General features: G+C 45.8%; 1 protein-coding gene across 2 annotated transcripts in view; it reads right to left on the bottom strand.

The window, feature by feature from the left end:
- Positions 1-283: 283 nt before the first annotated feature.
- Positions 284-19,814, bottom strand: part of LOC139544398 (WD repeat-containing protein 7-like) — a 371,233-nt gene continuing 351,702 nt past the window's right edge. For both annotated transcript variants that reach the window (XM_071351437.1, XM_071351438.1), the window contains 2 exons: positions 11,107-11,211; positions 284-5,262 (listed from right to left, as the gene is read on the bottom strand). In XM_071351437.1, the coding sequence (XP_071207538.1) occupies positions 5,059-5,262; positions 11,107-11,211 (309 nt within the window). In that variant the 3' untranslated portion in view covers positions 284-5,058. The remainder of the gene's footprint in view (positions 5,263-11,106; positions 11,212-19,814) is intronic.

The following is a 19,814-nucleotide window of genomic DNA, read 5'->3' as shown; positions in this document are numbered from 1 at the left end:
GTACCTATGATAAAAATTACAGACCTCTACATGCTTTGTAAGTAGGAAAACCTGCAAAATCGGCAGTGTATCAAATACTTGTTCTCCCCACTGTATATATATATATATGTGTGTACTGTGTAATCATACCGGTCTGAATCAATGTGAATCAACATTCAACATGAATCAACTTGAGTCACTCACACAAAAGCCTAGTCACTGTGTAATCATGCGATACCGGTCTGAATCAATATGAATCAACATTCAACGTGAATCAACTTGAGTCACTCACACAAAAGCCTAGTCACTGTCAGACATATAATTTTTATTGAACACAGAAGTCAAACACAATAGATCGTTTTTAAACACAGGACATTACAGTACGTCTTCATCAATATAATATATTATTAGGTGAACGATCGAAAGCACATATGCACGGCAGGTACACCACAGTTACAGGTACAGTCACAGAGCACCTTCAGAGCCAAACTACAACATAGAGACAGTAGGGAAGCTAGATCAATATCATCATCACCTTCATCACCCCCATCGTCATCACCACCACCATCATGATCTTCATCACCACTACCACCATTGCCATCATCATCATCATCACACTGGCAACACACTAGATAATGTTAAGCCTATCAAATAAACTGACATTGAAGTTCTTTTATGTCTGTCTATTTAAGAGAAGGGCAGCTGACAGATCAATAGGATACTTAAAGCAACGGCAGGAGTGCTGCCAGTTTGTGTTTCAGCACGGAGCGAGGGAGTGTGAGAGAGGAGAGAGGAGAGAGGGAGTGTGAGAGAGGAGAGAGGAGCGAGGAGAGGAGAGAGGAGCGAGGGAGTGTGAGAGAGGAGAGAGGGAGTGTGAGAGGAGAGAGGAGCGAGGAGAGGAGAGAGGAGCGAGGGAGTGTGAGAGAGGAGAGAGGAGAGAGAGAGAGGTAGGGTAGATCTGTATTGGTCCTAGCTGCAGTTGAGCTATAGCAGAACTGAAATCTCTTGTCCGGTGATACAGAAGAATGAAAAGAGATATAGAATTTATTAATGAAAAATAAAGAATTGGATTGTAAAAATAGCATTCCTGCAAGCAGGGAGAAATATCACAGAATGTGTTGACATTTAGGAAAGAAAATCTGCAGGAAGCTACATTTCATCTTCATCAAGTTCTGAGGAGTAACATTGCATAACCTTCACGTGTCAAACTTTAGTTTCAGCTTTTAAACATCTATATTGGAGAAACATTTCAGCCAAGCAAAAAAAAAAAGTCAAAACACCAAACTACTTGGTCCTCTTTATTAAAGGAACACGTAAAACATCTTTGCGTCCGTCAACCTGAAACACAAAGACAAGCTAGATTCCAGAAGGCTCCGTGATATCCACAGGACCAGGTGGGAATAGTTCTCTCCTACTGCTCAGGAAGTGAGGGTGCAGCAGACAGACAGACAGACAGACAGAGACAGACAGGCAGCCCAGCAGCTATCCCCACTGAACGCTGTTTACAGTCTGCCTGGTGTACTCCATGCTGCTGAGGCTGGAGCCAGGCTTGGGGCTGGGCTCTGTCTGTCTCTGTGGTTCAGCCTAATGACAGAGACTGGCTGTGGCTCAAGGAGGGGAGGAAGGAGGAGGTAGGAAGGGAGGGAGGAAGAGGAAGAGAGAGGGAAGGAAGCCTCACGACCTTCTCTATAGAGATATACCCTAAGTCCTGCTCTCCAATACACACACCGTGACAGACAGTGCTCCATGTACACTAACAGTGTATTGGTGGGAATTCATTAGCCATGGCAAGTACGTAGCTAGCAGCCTCCAGAGAGGAAGACCATTAAAGGAACAGTCCTCCTGAACACAGGAGGTACATTAGGAAACTCAGCTCCACCATCAGCTTTCCCTCTTCCAACCGTAACCATTAAGTAACGGAAAATGCAAAACTGACCCAAGATTAGCCTTCTAGGGACAACTTCACACGACACCTGAACCGCAGCCAATCACAGCAGAGCCAAGTGTTCCATACGTCTCCAGTAATCTAGAGAGGGAATGTGTTTCAAAACACTACCGGTCAAAGGTTTTACAACACCTCACTCATTCAAGAGTTTGTCTTTATTTGGACTATTTTCTACATTGTAGAATAATAGTGAAGACATCAAAACTATAAAATAACACATATGGAATCATGTAGTAACCAAAAAAAGATTTTTCAAATAGTCACCCTTTGGCTTGATGACAGCTTTGCACACTCTTGGCATTCTCTCAACCAGCTTCATGAGGTAGTCACCTGGAATGCATTTTCAATTAACAGGTGTGCCTTCTTCAAAGTTAATTTGTGGAATTTCTTTCCTTCTTAATGCGTTTGAGCCAATCAGTTGTGTTGTGACAAGGTAGGGGGGTATACAGAAGATTCTTCAAGTGCAGTCGCAAAAACCATCAAGCACTATGATGAAACAGGCTCTCATGAGAACCGCCACAGTGAACGGAAGACCCAGAGTTACCTCTGCTGCAGGGGATAAGTTTATTAGAGTTAACAGCCACAGAAATTGAAGCCCAAATAAATGCTTCACGGAGTTCAAGTGAAAGACACATCTCAACATCAACTGTTCAGAGGAGACTGCGTGAATCAGGCCTTCATGGTCGAATTGCTGCAAAGAAACCACTACCGAAGGACACCAATAAGAAGAAGAGACTTGCTTGGGCCAAGAAACATGAGCAATGGACATTAGACCAGTGGAAATCTGTCCTTTGGTCTGGAGTCCAAATTGGAGATTTGATTTATTTAGAATTCAAGGCCCACTTAACCAGCATGGCTACCACAGCATTCTGCAGCGATACGCCATCCCATCTGGTTTGGTGGGACTATCAACACACCTCCAGGCTGTGTAAGAGCTAGTTTACCAAGGAGAGTGATTGAGTGCTGCATCAGATGACCTGGCCTCAACAATCCCCCGACCTCAAACAAATTGAGAAGGTTTGGGATGAGTCGGACCGCAGAGTGAAGGAAAAGCAGCCAACAAGTGCTCAGCATATGTGGGAACTCCTTCAAGACTGTTGAAAAAGCATTCCAGGTGAAGCTGGTTGAGAGAATGCCAAGTGTGTGCAAAGCTGTCATCGAGGCAAAGGGGGGATATTTTTAGAATCTCAAATATAAAATATATTCTGATTTGTTTAATACTTTTTTGGGTTATTACATGATTCCATATGTGTTATTTCATAGTTTTAATGTCTTCACCATTATTCTACAATGCAGAAAATAGTAAAAAAAAATAAGAAAAACCTTTGAATGAGTGAGGTGTTGTAAAACATTTGACCGGTATTTTACATGTCTGTCACTCTAACAGGTTAGTTACCAGCCAATGTATGAAGTCTTTCGACACCTCAGACAAACGCTCCGGTGCTGAGAGCAGTATCAGCTCTGTTTTTAAAACAGACGTACTATAACAAAAGGAGTTCCTCAAGGTTGTGTGTTAGACCCACTGATACTACAATGTTCCGTTCATCTCATTCAAAAGAATTACAAAAACATAATTTAAGGCAGCCTGGAAGAAAAATGAGATGAAATCCTGCCTCTAGGGTCTTTCTCACTTACTTTTCTCTACTTGACTCTTTCCATCGCAATGTTTGTTTTTCTTTCTCAGAGAAACTGCCAAAAAACACATTTTCTGAAGCTATTACAGTGGGCAGTGGAGAAAAGAGATTAAGATCTTCCAAGGTTGGAGGGAAGTCAAGTCAAGACCATCAAAAGCAGTCTGACAAGATTGTGGGGGGGGTACTTTTTTTGTGCGGAGAGAACTTGTGAAAAGCTTTGACACGCTTGGGCTTGCAGGTGTTCTCTGGCGTTAGAAGCTTTTACACGGCTAATGAAAGGAACTTGACAGCAGCGGAGATGAGGTGGAGAAAAGCGGAGCAGGCAGTGCCGGCAGAGCAGCAGCAGAGCAGAGAACTCACAGGGACCCTAAAAACACTCACAGGGACCCTAAAAACACTCGCAGCCTGCTGCCGGGCCAGGGGTTTATAGCAAGAAGAAAATAATAGCATCTGCACACATTCCAGGGATATATAGTCAATGTAAAGTCTCTCTAAAATATATCCATACTCTCAGAAACTACAGTAGTATCTATATATACTCTCACAACCTAGTATCTGTATATACTCTCAGAACCTAGTATCTGTATATACTCTCAGAACCTAGTATCTTGTACGTACTCTCAGAACCTAGTATATCTGCAATAAGAGGATCAGGGCGAAGGTTTTTTTCTTTGCTACGTCGTGGCCGTCCTATAGGACTCCTTGGCTCAATGTACATATTAATACGAGTATCTTAGCCTGCCACATTATTCTAGTCAGTATCCAACAGCTAATAAACAGACAGAGGTACGTAGTAAAACAAGCAGCAACAATGATAAAGCCTTTATAGTGATATATTCTTCATATGATATGATCTTCCTCTCGGACCTAATAGTGATACGTTTTTAAAACACGTCTTCCCTCTCTTTGGGGTGTAATATAAACATTCGGGAGGGTAGAATGGCTTGGTAAAGTGTTCGTGTTTAAAGGTGTACATCGTCAGTTGCCGTAGAGGTGAGCAAAGGAGGGTGTCCTATTTAACACACGGCTCAGATGCTTGGTGCAGTTAAGACAAAATGCGTAACCCCAAACACACTTTTTACACCTGACACCTCTCAGTGCAGGTCCACACCTGACCTCTCCATCACACGCACAACAATTTATTAAAGGTGTAAAGTTTACATCTAGAAGCCGAATCAGCACACCAAGGGCTTTGAAAAGACCAAGACAGACTAGACAGCAACACTAGTGGTGTTTCACTTTAAATAACAGAGGAGAGGAAATGTCTGGGGAGGAGAGGAACAACAACAATTAGATCAAGTGGAGGAATTAAAATGGACAACAGTGTAAACAACAGGACAATGAAACAGCAGTAATAGTAATCAATGTAAACGATAGATGCACAGCCTTTTTCATCTCAATCACTTCCTGGTTGTGGTTAGTTAGTTGACCCCCCCCCCCCCCCCCCTGGTGGTGACCGTTTAACCTCTAACCCCAAGTGACCTCGTCCCCTGACCCCCCTCAGACCATGAAGCGGTGCTCCTTGCCATCGTGGGCCATGAGGATGACGTTCCGGTTGGAGGTCCAGATAAGGCGGGCCAGCTTCAGGGCGTTCTGAGAGCCAGGGGAGGCAGGCTGCACCGGGGGGACCTGGTAGGTCTTGATGCACTTCAGCTGGGGGGTAGAGTTCAACATGCCAATACTGCCCAGCAGAGACGTATTCATCTGGAGAGAGGAGAGGAAGCAAGAACAACAACAAAAATATTTAATATTTTATTTTCCATTTTCTTGGAGAGAACAGAATTCCTCTTTTTACATGATCGGCCCTGGAGGAGTTTAGGGTTCTCAAGGCCCTGGAGGAGTTTAGGGTTCTCACGGCCCTGGAGGAGTTTAGGGTTCTCACGGCCCTGGAGGAGTTTAGGGTTCTCAAGGCCCTGGAGGAGTTTAGGGTTCTCAAGGCCCTGGAGGAGTTTAGGGTTCTCAAGGCCCTGGAGGAGTTTAGGGTTCTCAAGGCCCTGGAGGAGTTTAGGGTTCTCACGGCCCTGGAGGAGTTTAGGGTTCTCAAGGCCCTGGAGGAGTTTAGGGTTCTCAAGGCCCTGGAGGAGTTTAGGGTTCTCACGGCCCTGGAGGAGTTTAGGGTTCTCACGGCCCTGGAGGAGTTTAGGGTTCTCACGGCCCTGGAGGAGTTTAGGGTTCCTCAAGGCCCTGGAGGAGTTTAGGGTTCTCACGGCCCTGGAGGAGTTTAGGGTTCCTCAAGGCCCTGGAGGAGTTTAGGGTTCTCAAGGCCCTGGAGGAGTTTAGGGTTCTCAAGGCCCTGGAGGAGTTTAGGGTTCTCAAGGCCCTGGAGGAGTTTAGGGTTCTCAAGGCCCTGGAGGAGTTTAGGGTTCCTCAAGGCCCTGGAGGAGTTTAGGGTTCTCAAGGCCCTGGAGGAGTTTAGGGTTCCTCAAGGCCCTGGAGGAGTTTAGGGTTCTCACGGCCCTGGAGGAGTTTAGGGTTCTCAAGGGCAAAACAGCAGGACATAGCCTCTAGGATGCTGATGCCTGCACCTTATGGTGCCAGCTCACTCCCCACCAGAACACAGCAGGGAGGGAGAAGAGAGGACAGCAGGGAGGGAGAAGAGAGGACAGCAGGGAGGGAGAAGAGAGGACGGCAGGGATTATGTTTGGACACTGAGTAGATGTAGCTATACTTCAACAGAACATAAAACACTATCATACAAAAGAGGTCAATCCTTTATCTATTCTAGGACTTACAGGAAGTCCACATAGCATGATAACTTGTGAAAGTCAATGTAGGGGACAGATATCGGTGATAAAGAAAATATGCTACTTTAAACCTCCCTCCTCACCAATATACACTTCTAGAAACACATTTAAACCTCCCTCCCCACCAATATACACTTCTAGAAACACATTTAAATCTCCCTCCCATCAAGATACACATTTAAACCTCCCTCCCCATCAATATACACATTTAAACCTCCCTCCCCATCAATATACACTTCTAGAAACACATTTAAACCCCCCCACCCCATCAAGATACACATTTAAACCTCCCTCCCCATCAAGATACACTTCTAGAAACACATTTAAACCCCCCCACCCCATCAAGATACACATTTAAACCTCCCTCCCCATCAAGATACACTTCTAGAAACACATTTAAACCCCCCCACCCCATCAAGATACACATTTAAACCTCCCTCCCCATCAAGATACACTTCTAGAAACACATTTAAACCCCCCCACCCCATCAAGATACACATTTAAACCTCCCTCCCCACCAATATACACTTCTAGAAACACTTTTAAACCCCCCCACCCCATCAAGATACACATTTAAACCTCCCTCCCCATCAAGATACACTTCTAGAAACACATTTAAACCCCCCCACCCCATCAAGATACACATTTAAACCTCCCTCCCCATCAAGATACACTTCTAGAAACACATTTAAACCCCCCCACCCCATCAAGATACACATTTAAACCTCCCTCCCCATCAAGACACACTTCTAGAAACACATTTAAACCTCCCTTCCCATCAAGATACACATCTAGAAACACATTTAAACCCCCCCACCCCATCAAGATACACATTTAAACCTCCCTCCCCATCAAGATACACATCTAGAAACACATTTAAACCTCCCTCCCCATCAAGATACACTTCTAGAAACACATTTAAATCTTCCTCCCATCAAGATACACATTTAAACCTCCCTCCCCACCAAGATACACTTCTAGAAACACATTTAAACCCCCCCACCCCATCAAGATACACATTTAAACCTCCCTCCCCATCAAGATACACTTCTAGAAACACATTTAAACCCCCCCACCCCATCAAGATACACATTTAAACCTCCCTCCCCATCAATATACACTTCTAGAAACACATTTAAACCTCCCTCCCCATCAAGATACACATTTAAACCTCCTCCCCACCAATATACACTTCTAGAAACACATTTAAACCCCCCCACCCCATCAAGATACACATTTAAACCTCCCTCCCCATCAAGATACACTTCTAGAAACACATTTAAACCTCCCTTCCCATCAAGATACACATCTAGAAACACATTTAAACCCCCCCACCCCATCAAGATACACATTTAAACCTCCCTCCCCACCAATATACACTTCTAGAAACACATTTAAACCTCCCTCCCCATCAATATACACATTTAAACCTCCCTCCCCATCAATATACACATCTAGAAACACATTTAAACCTCCCTCCCCATCAATATACACATTTAAACCTCCCTCCCCACCAATATACACTTCTAGAAACACATTTAAACCTCCCTCCCATCAAGATACACATTTAAACCTCCCTCCCCATCAAGATACACTTCTAGAAACACATTTAAACCTCCCCACCCCATCAAGATACACATTTAAACCTCCCTCCCCATCAAGATACACTTCTAGAAACACATTTAAACCTCCCTTCCCATCAAGATACACATCTAGAAACACATTTAAACCCCCCCACCCCATCAAGATACACATTTAAACCTCCCTCCCCATCAAGATACACTTCTAGAAACACATTTAAACCCCCCCACCCCATCAAGATACACATCTAGAAACACATTTAAACCCCCCCACCCCATCAAGATACACATTTAAACCTCCCTCCCCATCAAGATACACATCTAGAAACACATTTAAACCTCCCTCCCCATCAAGACACACTTCTAGAAACACATTTAAACCTCCCTCCCCATCAAGAAACACATTTAAACCTCCCTCCCCACCAATATACACTTCTAGAAACACATTTAAACCTCCCTCCCATCAAGATACACATTTAAACCTCCCTCCCCATCAAGATACACTTCTAGAAACACATTTAAACCTCCCTCCCCATCAAGATACACATCTAGAAACACATTTAAACCCCCCCACCCCATCAAGATACACATTTAAACCTCCCTCCCCATCAAGATACACTTCTAGAAACACATTTAAACCTCCCTCCCCATCAATATACACATTTAAACCTCCCTCCCCATCAATATACACATCTAGAAACACATTTAAACCTCCCTCCCCATCAAGAAACACATTTAAACCTCCCTCCCCATCAAGATACACATTTAAACCTCCCTCCCCACCAAGATACACTTCTAGAAACACATTTAAATCTCCCTCCCATCAAGATACACATTTAAACCTCCCTCCCCATCAAGATACACTTCTAGAAACACATTTAAACCTCCCTCCCCATCAATATACACTTCTAGAAACACATTTAAACCTCCTCCCCATCAAGATACACATCTAGAAAAACATTTAAACCTCCCTCTCCATCAAGATACACTTCTAGAAACACATTTAAACCTCCCTCCCCATCAAGACACACATCTAGAAACACATTTAAACCTCCTCCCCATCAAGATACACATCTAGAAACACATTTAAACCTCCCTCCCCATCAATATACACATTTAAACCTCCCTCCCCATCAAGATACACATCTAGAAACACATTTAAACCTCCCTCCCCATCAAGATACACATCTAGAAACACATTTAAACCTCCCTCCCCATCAAGATACACATTTAAACCTCCCTCCCCACCAAGATACACATTTAAACCTCCCTCCCCATCTAGAAACACATTTAAACCCCCCCACCCCACCCCAAAGCCCAGAGTGCAGTTTGATTTGTGGGAAAAACAGAAAAGTCATTGATCCAAATGTGAAGAAATGTTGTGACTTGGGGATGAGAGTTAAAACTGGAGCAACCCTATCCGTCCCTCAGTGAGTACAGGCAGACACGGAGCGGAGTTGAGAAGGGAGAAGACATCAGTTTGCCCCAGCCTCAGACCTAAACCCCAGGCTGGCAGCGTGTCTAGGAGAGAGAGACCCAGACCTAAACCCCAGGCTGGCAGCGTGTCTAGGAGAGAGAGACTCAGACCTAAACCCCAGGCTGGCAGCGTGTCTAGGAGAGAGAGACCCAGACCTAAACCCCAGACTGGCAGCGTGTCTAGGAGAGAGAGACTCAGACCTAAACCCCAGACTGGCAGCGTGTCTAGGAGAGAGAGACCCAGACCTAAACCCCAGACTGGCAGCGTGTCTAGGAGAGAGAGACCCAGACCTAAACCCCAGACTGGCAGCGTGTCTAGGAGAGAGAGACTCAGACCTAAACCCCAGGCTGGCAGCGTGTCTAGGAGAGAGAGACCCAGACCTAAACCCCAGGCTGGCAGCGTGTCTAGGAGAGAGAGACTCAGACCTAAACCCCAGACTGGCAGCGTGTCTAGGAGAGAGAGACCCAGACCCCAGGCTGACAGCGTGTCTAGGAGAGAGAGACTCAGACCTAAACCCCAGGCTGGCAGCGTGTCTAGGAGAGACCCAGACCTAAACCCCAGGCTGGCAGCGTGTCTAGGAGAGAGAGACCCAGACCCCAGGCTGACAGCGTGTCTAGGAGAGAGAGACTCAGACCTAAACCCCAGGCTGGCAGCGTGTCTAGGAGAGAGAGACCCAGACCTAAACCCCAGACTGGCAGCGTGTCTAGGAGAGAGAGACCCAGACCTAAACCCCAGGCTGGCAGCGTGTCTAGGAGAGAGAGACTCAGACCTAAACCCCAGGCTGGCAGCGTGTCTAGGAGAGAGAGACCCAGACTGGCAGCGTGTCTAGGAAAGAGAGACTCAGACCTAAACCCCAGACTGGCAGCGTGTCTAGGAGAGAGAGAGACAGACCTAAACCCCAGACTGGCAGCGTGTCTAGGAGAGAGACCCAGACCTAAACCCCAGACTGGCAGCGTGTCTAGGAGAGAGACCCAGACCTAAACCCCAGACTGGCAGCGTGTCTAGGAGAGAGAGACCCAGACTGGCAGCATGTCTAGGAGAGAGAGACTCAGACCTAAACCCCAGGCTGGCAGCGTGTCTAGGAGAGAGAGACCCAGACCTAAACCCCAGGCTGGCAGCGTGTCTAGGAGAGAGAGACCCAGACCTAAACCCCAGGCTGGCAGCGTGTCTAGGAGAGAGAGACCCAGACCTAAACCCCAGACTGGCAGCGTGTCTAGGAGAGAGAGACTCAGACCTAAACCCCAGGCTGGCAGCGTGTCTAGGAGAGAGAGACCCAGACCCCAGGCTGGCAGCGTGTCTAGGAGAGAGAGACCCAGACCTAAACCCCGGACCGTCTCCTAGCTCATTACCAATGTAGGCGGCTAGCTGTACGTCCCGCAGGAAGGCAGGCAGGGACCTGTGGTTTATATTTACAGTCATTAGTGATAGGAGACAGAGACTTGGCAGCGTCAGGGGTTTTACAGTCCCTCCTCTCCTCTGTGCTACTGCTGCTGGGAACAGGACAGGAGACAGCCGGGCTGGGATGTGGTGTGTGTGCTGGAGACGAGACATGAGACGGGACAGGAGACGGGACAGGAGACAGGACAGGCTGGGAGCAGGACTAGACTACCTCTCACTGGGGGCCATTAACGCTTCATGCTTCCCTCCACTATGCAATATCAGCTATCTTCTAGGAATGGTGAGTGTGTGTGTGTGAGTGAGTGTGCATGTTTGTGCGTGGTGTGTGTGTGTGTGTGTGAGTACAAACCTGCCAGAAGGAGATGTGGCTGTCCGCGTTAGAGTAGGTGGCCAGGTACCTCCCGTCAGGAGCAAACGACACCGCTGTGATGGGACCCTTATGACCATGGATGTTCTGAGAGAGAGCGAGAGAGCGAGAGAGAGAGAGAGAGAGAGAGAGAGAGAGAGAGAGAGAGAGAGAGAGAGAGAGAGAGAGAGAGAACGAGAGAGAGAGAGAACGAGAGAGAACGAGAGAGAGAGAGAACGAGAGAGAGAGATGGAGAGAGAGAGATGGAGAGAGAGAGACAGATGGAGAGAGAGAGAGATGGAGAGAGAGAGAGCGAGCGAAAGCGAGAGAGACAGATAAATGTATTACCATATTAGAGAGACATATTTCCCACAGACCCACAAAGAATCTGAAAACAATTCAAACATTGATAAACTCCCATATCTGTTAGGTGAAATACCGCAGTGTGCAGTCACAGCAGCAGCAAGATGTGTGGCTCGTTGCCATGACAAAAAGGGCAACCAGTGGAGCACAAACAACATTGTAAATACAACCTATATTTATCTGTTTATTTATCTTCCCTTTCACACTTCAACTACTTGCACAGTGTTACAACACCGTACATAGACAATAATATAACATTTGAAATGTCTACATTCTTTTAAAACTATTGTGAGTGTAATGTTCACTAATGTTTCCCTTGTTAATTGTCTATTCCTTTTGCTTTGGTAATGTAAACATATGTTTCCCATGCCAATAAAGCCTTTTGAACTGAGAGAGAAGGATTGAGAGCTGGAAAGATGGAGAAAGAAAGAGAGAAACACAGAGAGAAAGAGGGAGAGAGAGAGAGAGAGAGAGAGAGAAACAGAGAGAGAGAGAGAGGGGGGGGGAGAGAGAAACACAGAGAGAGAGAGGGAGGACGAGAGAGAGAGAAACACAGAGAGAGAGAGAGAGAGAGAGAGAGAGAGGGAGGAAGAGAGAGAGTGAAACAGAGAGAGAGAGAGAGAGAGAGAGAGAGAGGGAGGAAGAGAGATGGAGAGGCAGCAAACAACAGCAAGCAGCTGACACTAATTGAGGAGTCCATAAACACAAACAACTTCTGGCAAAACCGGAAAAATTTAAAAAAAATTGAAACTAGATGAATTAGGGAACCAAAATGGTGACATATGGACAACCGATTTTAAAACACAACACTTGATGCAAATGCAGAACAACGTCAAATTCATGTTTTATGGATAAGAAAAAGATATAAAGCACAATTAAAATCCATCCGACTAAATTACTGACCAGGAGCTCTATAAGAAACTTCAGGCCCTCAAATTTAAAAAAGCATGCAGACCTGATGGCATCCTCAATGAGATGCTCAAACTCACTAGCGCAAAATTGTATATTGGCTATACTAAAACTGTTTAATTTGATCCTGAGTGTAGATTATTTCCCTGATATCTGGAATCAAGGACTCATAACAACCAAATTTCACCCTAACAATTACAGAGGAATTTGTGTGAACAGTAACCCGGGGAAGGTTTTCTATAGTATTATAAATGAGAGTTTTAAACTTCCTTAACAGCCAATTTGGATTTATACCAAAACATCGCACGACCGATCATTTTCACACGTCCCCCAAAATAATACCAAAATGTATCAAATGTAAAATTGGCTTCCAAAAAGCATTTGATTCTATTTGGCATACAGGACTGTTCTACAGGACTGTTCTACAAAGTTCTTGAAAGTGGTGTAGGGGGTAAAACATGTGACATAATTAAATCAATGTATACTGGCAATACGTACAGCATTAAAATTGGCAAGAAAATAACAGAAGTCTTTAACCAGGGGCGGGGCCTTCGCCAGGGTTGCAATCTGAGCCCTGCACTCTTCAATATGACTGGTGGAGTGCTGCAGAGATGGTTGTCCTTCTGGACGGTTCTCCCATCTCCACAGAGGATCTCTGGAGCTCTGTTAGAGTGACCATCAGTTTCATGGTCACCTCCCTGACCAAGGCACTTCTCCCCCGATTGCTCAGTTTGGCTGGGCGTCCAGCTCTAGGAAGAGTCTTGGTGGTTCCAAACTTCTTCCATTTAAGAATGATGGAGTCCACTGTGTTCTTGGGGACTGTCAACGCTGCAGAAAGTTTTTGGTACCCTTCCTCAGATCTGTGCCTCAACACAATCCTGTCTCGGAGCTCTACGGACAATTCCTTTCACTTCATGGCTTGGTTTTTGCTCTGACATGCACTGTCAACTGTGGGACCTTCTATAGACAGGTGTGTGCCTTTCCAAATCATGTCCAATCAATTGAATTGACCACAGGTGGACTCCAATCAAGTTGTAGAAACATCTCAAGGATGATCAATGGAAACAGGATGCACCTGAGCTCAATATCTAGTCTCATAGCAAACAGTCTGAATACTTATGCAAATAAGGTGTTTCATTATAAAAAAAAATTTAATAAATTTGCTAAAATGTCTAAAAACCTGTTTTCGATTTATCATTATGGGGTATTGTGATGTCATGACGGGGTAATGTGATGTCATGACGGGGTAATGTGATGTCATTACGGGGTATTGTGATGTCATGACGGGGTAATGTGATGTCATGACACGGTATTGTGATGTCATGACAGGGTAATGTGTGTAGATTGATGTGGTAAAAAATGGTTTCATCAATTTTAGAATAAGGCTGGAAGGTAACTAAAATGTGGAAAAACTCAAGGGGTCTGAATACTTTATGAATGAACCCCTCCCCCTTCTGGGAATGTTCAACACAACTGGATTTCTGGAAAACTTGTGACTTGTGTTGCTTGTTCCACCATCGTGGCCGCTGAGGCTAGGACTTTTGTGGAATTGTGCTACCCTCGTCAACCACTGCTCTGGGTTCACAGCTCACTGCAGGAGGTGACCACTTCAGCAGCCAATTGGTTAAAATAGACCAGGTGTCTTATCTGCTGATCTAGAATCAGGTCTTAACAGAGCGACAGACACCAGCCATTCACAGCACTAGTAAACACACAGCACAGCAGACCAGAAAGTGGGACACCTCTCGTCTCGGTGGGTAGGAGCGTCGGGCCAGTAACCGAAAGGTTGCTGGCTTGAATCCCCGAGCTGACTCAGTAAAAATCTGTCGTTCTGCCCTAGCAAGGTAGTTAACCCAATGTTCCCCGGGCGCCGATGACGTGGATGTCGATTAATGCAGCCCCCCCCCCCCACACCTCTCTGATTCAGAGGGGTTGGGTTAAATGCAGAAGACACATTTCAGTTGAATGCATTCAGTTGTACAACTGACTAGGTATCCCCCTTTCCCTCTACCCTCTCCTCTCCTCCCTCTACTCTATCGCCCTCCCTCTCCTCTATCCCCTCTACCAACCCCCTCTCAATCCCCTCTACCCTCTCGCCCCCCTCCTCTAACCTCTCCTCTATCCCCTCTAACCTCTCCTCTATCCCCTCTAACCTCTCTATCGCCCCCCCCTCTCCTCTATCCCCTCTACCCTCTCCTCTATCGCCTCTAACCTCTATCCCCACTAACCTCTATCCCCTCTAACCTCTATCCCCTCTAACCTCTATCCCCTCTCCTCTATCGCCTCTAACCTCTATCCCCTCTACCCTCTCCTCTAGCCCCTCTACCCTCTCCTCTATCCCCTCTCCTCTATCCCCTCTCCTCTATCCCCTCTACCCTCTCCTCTATCCCCTCTAACCTCTCCTCTATCCCCTCTACCCTCTCCTCTATCTCCTCTAACCTCTCCTCTATCCCCTCTCCTCTATCCCCTCTCCTCTATCCCCTCTACCCTCTCCTCTATCCCCTCTACCCTCTCCTCTATCCCCTCTACCCTCTCCTCTATCCCCTCTATCCCCTCCTCTATCCCCTCTACCCTCTCATCTATCCCCTCTACCCTCTCCTCTATCCCCTCTACCCTCTCCTCTATCCCCTCTACCCCCTCCTCTATCCCCTCTACCCTCTCCTCTATCCCCTCTACCCTCTCCTCTATCCCCTCTACCCTCTCCTCTATCCCCTCTCATCTATCCCCTCTACCCCCTCCTCTATCCCCTCTACCCTCTCCTCTATCCCCTCTCCTCTATCGCCTCTAACCTCTATCCCCTCTAACCTCTCCTCTACCCCCCCTCTCCTCTACCACCCCCTCTCCTCTACCACCCCCTCTCCTCTACCACCCCCTCTCCTCTTATTGCCCCCTCCCTACTACCCCCCCCCCCCTCTATCCCCTCTACCAACCCCCTCTCAATCCCCTCTACCCTCTCGCCCCCCTCCTCTAACCTCTCCTCTATCCCCTCTAACCTCTCCTCTATCCCCTCTAACCTCTCTATCGCCCCCCCCCCCTCTCCTCTATCGCCCCCCCCTCTCCTCTATCCCCTCTACCCTCTCCTCTATCGCCTCTAACCTCTATCCCCTCTAACCTCTATCCCCTCTCCTCTATCGCCTCTAACCTCTATCCCCTCTACCCTCTCCTCTAGCCCCTCTACCCTCTCCTCTATCCCCTCTCCTCTATCCCCTCTCCTCTATCCCCTCTACCCTCTCCTCTCCTCTATCCCCTCTAACCTCTCCTCTATCCCCTCTACCCTCTCCTCTATCTCCTCTAACCTCTCCGCTATCCCCTCTCCTCTATCCCCTCTACCCTCTCCTCTATCCCCTCTACCCTCTCCTCTATCCCCTCTACCCTCTCCTCTATCCCCTCTACCCTCTCCTCTATCCCCTCTACCCTCTCCTCTATCCCCTCTATCCCCTCCTCTATCCCCTCTACCCTCTCCTCTATCCCCTCTACCCTCTCCTCTATCCCCTCTACCCTCTCCTCTATCCCCTCTACCCCCTCCTCTATCCCCTCTACCCTCTCCTCTATCCCCTCTACCCTCTCCTCTATCCCCTCTACCCTCTCCTCTATCCCCTCTCATCTATCCCCTCTACCCCCTCCTCTATCCCCTCTACCCTCTATCCCCTCTAACCTCTCCTCTACCCCCCCTCTCCTCTACCACCCCCTCTCCTCTACCACCCCCTCTCCTCTACCACCCCCTCTCCTCTTATTGCCCCCTCCCTACTACCCCCCCCCCCTCTCCTCTCCAGGGCTATCAGCTGGCGTCAAGCTGTGTACAGAGAGCAAGAGATCTTTTCAGCCACAACACCTCTTCAGTTCAGCCACCAGCCCGGCCTGGGCCCCTGTGATGAAGAGAGGGGCTCTTCAGTTCATCCACCAGCCCGGCCTGGGCCCCTGTGATGAAGAGAGGGGCTCTTCAGTTCATCCACCAGCCCGGCCTGGGCCCCTGTGATGAAGAGAGGGGCTCTTCAGTTCATCCACCAGCCCGGCCTGGGCCCCTGTGATGAAGAGAGGGGCTCTTCAGTTCATCCACCAGCCCGGCCTGGGCCCCTGTGATGAAGAGAGGGGCTCTTCAGTTCATCCACCAGCCCGGCCTGGGCCCCTGTGATGAAGAGAGGGGCTCTTCAGTTCATCCACCAGCCCGGCCTGGGCCCCTGTGATGAAGAGAGGGGCTCTTCAGTTCATCCACCAGCCCGGCCTGGGCCCCTGTGATGAAGAGAGGGGCTCTTCAGTTCATCCACCAGCCCGGCCTGGGCCCCTGTGATGAAGAGAGGGGCTCTTCAGTTCATCCACCAGCCCGGCCTGGGCCCCTGTGATGAAGAGAGGGGCTCTTCAGTTCATCCACCAGCCCGGCCTGGGCCCCTGTGATGAAGAGAGGGGCTTTGGATCTGGTAATATATATATAGAGAGAGCAGCATGACCAGCTCTCAGAGACTAGGAGAGGACAAGAGTCAGGGGTTCTCCCCAGGTAGAGGGCTAATCTCCATCTGGGAGAGGAGGGATTTACTCCCCGTCACCATGACACTTTAGCCCCTTCCCCACAACAACACAAATCTGTATTTTACCGTCCATGAACACACAATAGTAACAGTCTACAGCTACATCGCAGCAGACACACGGACGCACAGACACAGACACACTACATCACAGACACACAGACACACTACATCACAGACACACTACATCACAGCAGACACAGAGTACAATTCAGGCCTGATTGAAACAAATTCCTTGCCACTTGTAATTGATTGCTTTAAATCACGGAGCGTACACACGGACACACAGACGCACGGACACACGGACACGTCATTGACTAAGTAGCGCAGTTTCCTTGTAAATAAAGTGATGTAGCAGTTTATGGTGTAATGTTACTATAATCTCTAAAAACTGTTATTATAATCTCTCTCTAAAAACTGTTACTATAATCTCTCTCTAAAAACTGTTACTATAATCTCTAAATACTGTTACTATAATCTCTAAATACTGTTACTATAATCTCTCTCTAAAAACTGTTACTATAATCTCTCTCTAAAAACTGTTACTATAATCTCTCTCTAAAAACTGTTACTATAATCTCCAAATACTGTTACTATAATCTCTAAATACTGTTACTATAATCTCTCTCTAAATACTGTTACTATAATCTCACTAAATACTGTTACTATAATCTCTAAATACTGTTACTATAATCTCTAAATACTGTTACTATAATCTCTAAATACTGTTACTATAATCTCACTAAATACTGTTACTATAATCTCTAAATACTGTTACTATAATCTCTCTCTAAATACTGTTACTATAATCTCTCTCTAAATACTGTTACTATAATCTCTAAAAACTGTTACTATAATCTCTAAAAACTGTTACTATAATCTCTAAAAACTGTTACTATAATCTCTCTCTAAATACTGTTACTATAATCTCTCTCTAAATACTGTTACTATAATCTCTCTCTAAATACTGTTACTATAATCTCTAAATACTGTTACCATAATCTCTAAATACTGTTACTATAATCTCTAAATACTGTTACCATAATCTCTAAATACTGTTACCATAATCTCTAAATACTGTTACTATAATCTCTAAATACTGTTACTATAATCTCTAAATACTGTTACTATAATCTCTAAATACTGTTACTATAATCTCTAAATACTGTTACTATAATCTCTAAATACTGTTACTATAATCTCTCTCTAAATACTGTTACTATAATCTCTAAATACTGTTACTATAATCTCTAAATACTGTTACTATAATCTCTCTCTAAATACTGTTACTATAATCTCTAAAAACTGTTACTATAATCTCTAAATACTGTTACTATAATCTCTAAATACTGTTACTATAATCTCACTAAATACTGTTACTATAATCTCTCTCTAAATACTGTTACTATAATCTCTCTCTAAATACTGTTACTATAATCTCTCTCTAAATACTGTTACTATAATCTCTCTCTAAATACTGTTACTATAATCTCTAAATACTGTTTCTATAATCTCTCTAAATACTGGGTGTGAGACCCTTATTTTGTATTACATATAAAGTCTGTTGATTTCTGAAGTCTGGAAGTAGACCCTTATTGATCTTCTGCTCCTAAAAACAGCTTTTTTGGTAAATGTATAATATCCACCTGTGTGTGTGTGTGTGTGTGTGTGTGTGTGTGTGTGTGTGTGTGTGTGTGTGTGTGTGTGTCAGTGTGTTTTCTGCTCTTATCCAGCTGTACACATATTTTCTCTTTAATTATTTAGCTGCTGTTTACTGTGTCTCCCAGCATATCGATTTTCTCTTCGAGTCAAACGCCATTTCCCCATTTTCTAAAATTCGACTGGGTAGCAGGTGTTTTCTGAACTGTGTTGGTTTTGATTTGGGAGGGTAGAGAACTACTATTTGATTTCAATGAGCATCAGCAGAGTACCCAGGGTGCACTACAACAGCTTGACAGGATAACACGGCTCTCTCCTCTGTCATGCCCATGGGTCAGTCTGCTGGTCAGTAGAGTACCCAGGGTGCACTACATATCCCTAGCCCCCTGCAGATCACTGTAGGGGAGATGACTGAGATCTACAACTGTGTCATAAAACACACTATAGTCCAACAGACACCAACTATAACCCTGTGGTCACACCTGCTGTGTTACACCTTTACCTGATACATAATTAACTATAACCCTGTGGTCACACCTGCTGTGTTACACCTTTACCTGATACATAATCAACTATAACCCTGTGGTCACACCCGCTGTGTTACACCTTTACCTGATACATAATCAACTATAACCCTGTGGTCACACCTGCTGTGTTACACCTTTACCTGATACATAATCAACTATAACCTTTTGGTCACACCTGCTGTGTTACACCTTTACCTGATACATAATCAACTATAACCTTGTGGTCACACCTGCTGTGTTACACCTTTACCTGATACATAATCAACTATAGCCCTGTGGTCACACCTGCTGTGTTACACCTTTACCTGATACATAATCAACTATAACCCTGTGGTCACACCTGCTGTGTTACACCTTTACCTGATACATAATCAACTATAACCCTGTGGTCACACCTGCTGTGTTACACCTTTACCTGATACATAATCAACTATAAACCTGTGATCACACCTGCTGTGTTACACCTTTACCTGATACATAATCAACTATAACCCTGTGGTCACACCTGCTGTGTTACACCTTTACCTGATACATAATCAACTATAACCCTGTGGTCACACCTGCTGTGTTACACCTTTACCTGATATATAATCAACTATAACCCTGTGGTCACACCTGCTGTGTTACACCTTTACCTGATACATAATCAACTATAACCCTGTGGTCACACCTGCTGTGTTACACCTTTACCTGATACATAATCAACTATAGCCCTGTGGTCACACCTGCTGTG

The sequence above is a fragment of the Salvelinus alpinus genome, chromosome 18 (assembly GCF_045679555.1).
Source record: "Salvelinus alpinus chromosome 18, SLU_Salpinus.1, whole genome shotgun sequence".
NCBI lineage: Eukaryota > Metazoa > Chordata > Actinopteri > Salmoniformes > Salmonidae > Salvelinus > Salvelinus alpinus.
The sequence above is the reverse complement of the archived record's forward strand: the minus strand, read 5'-3'. Positions and strand labels throughout refer to the sequence as shown.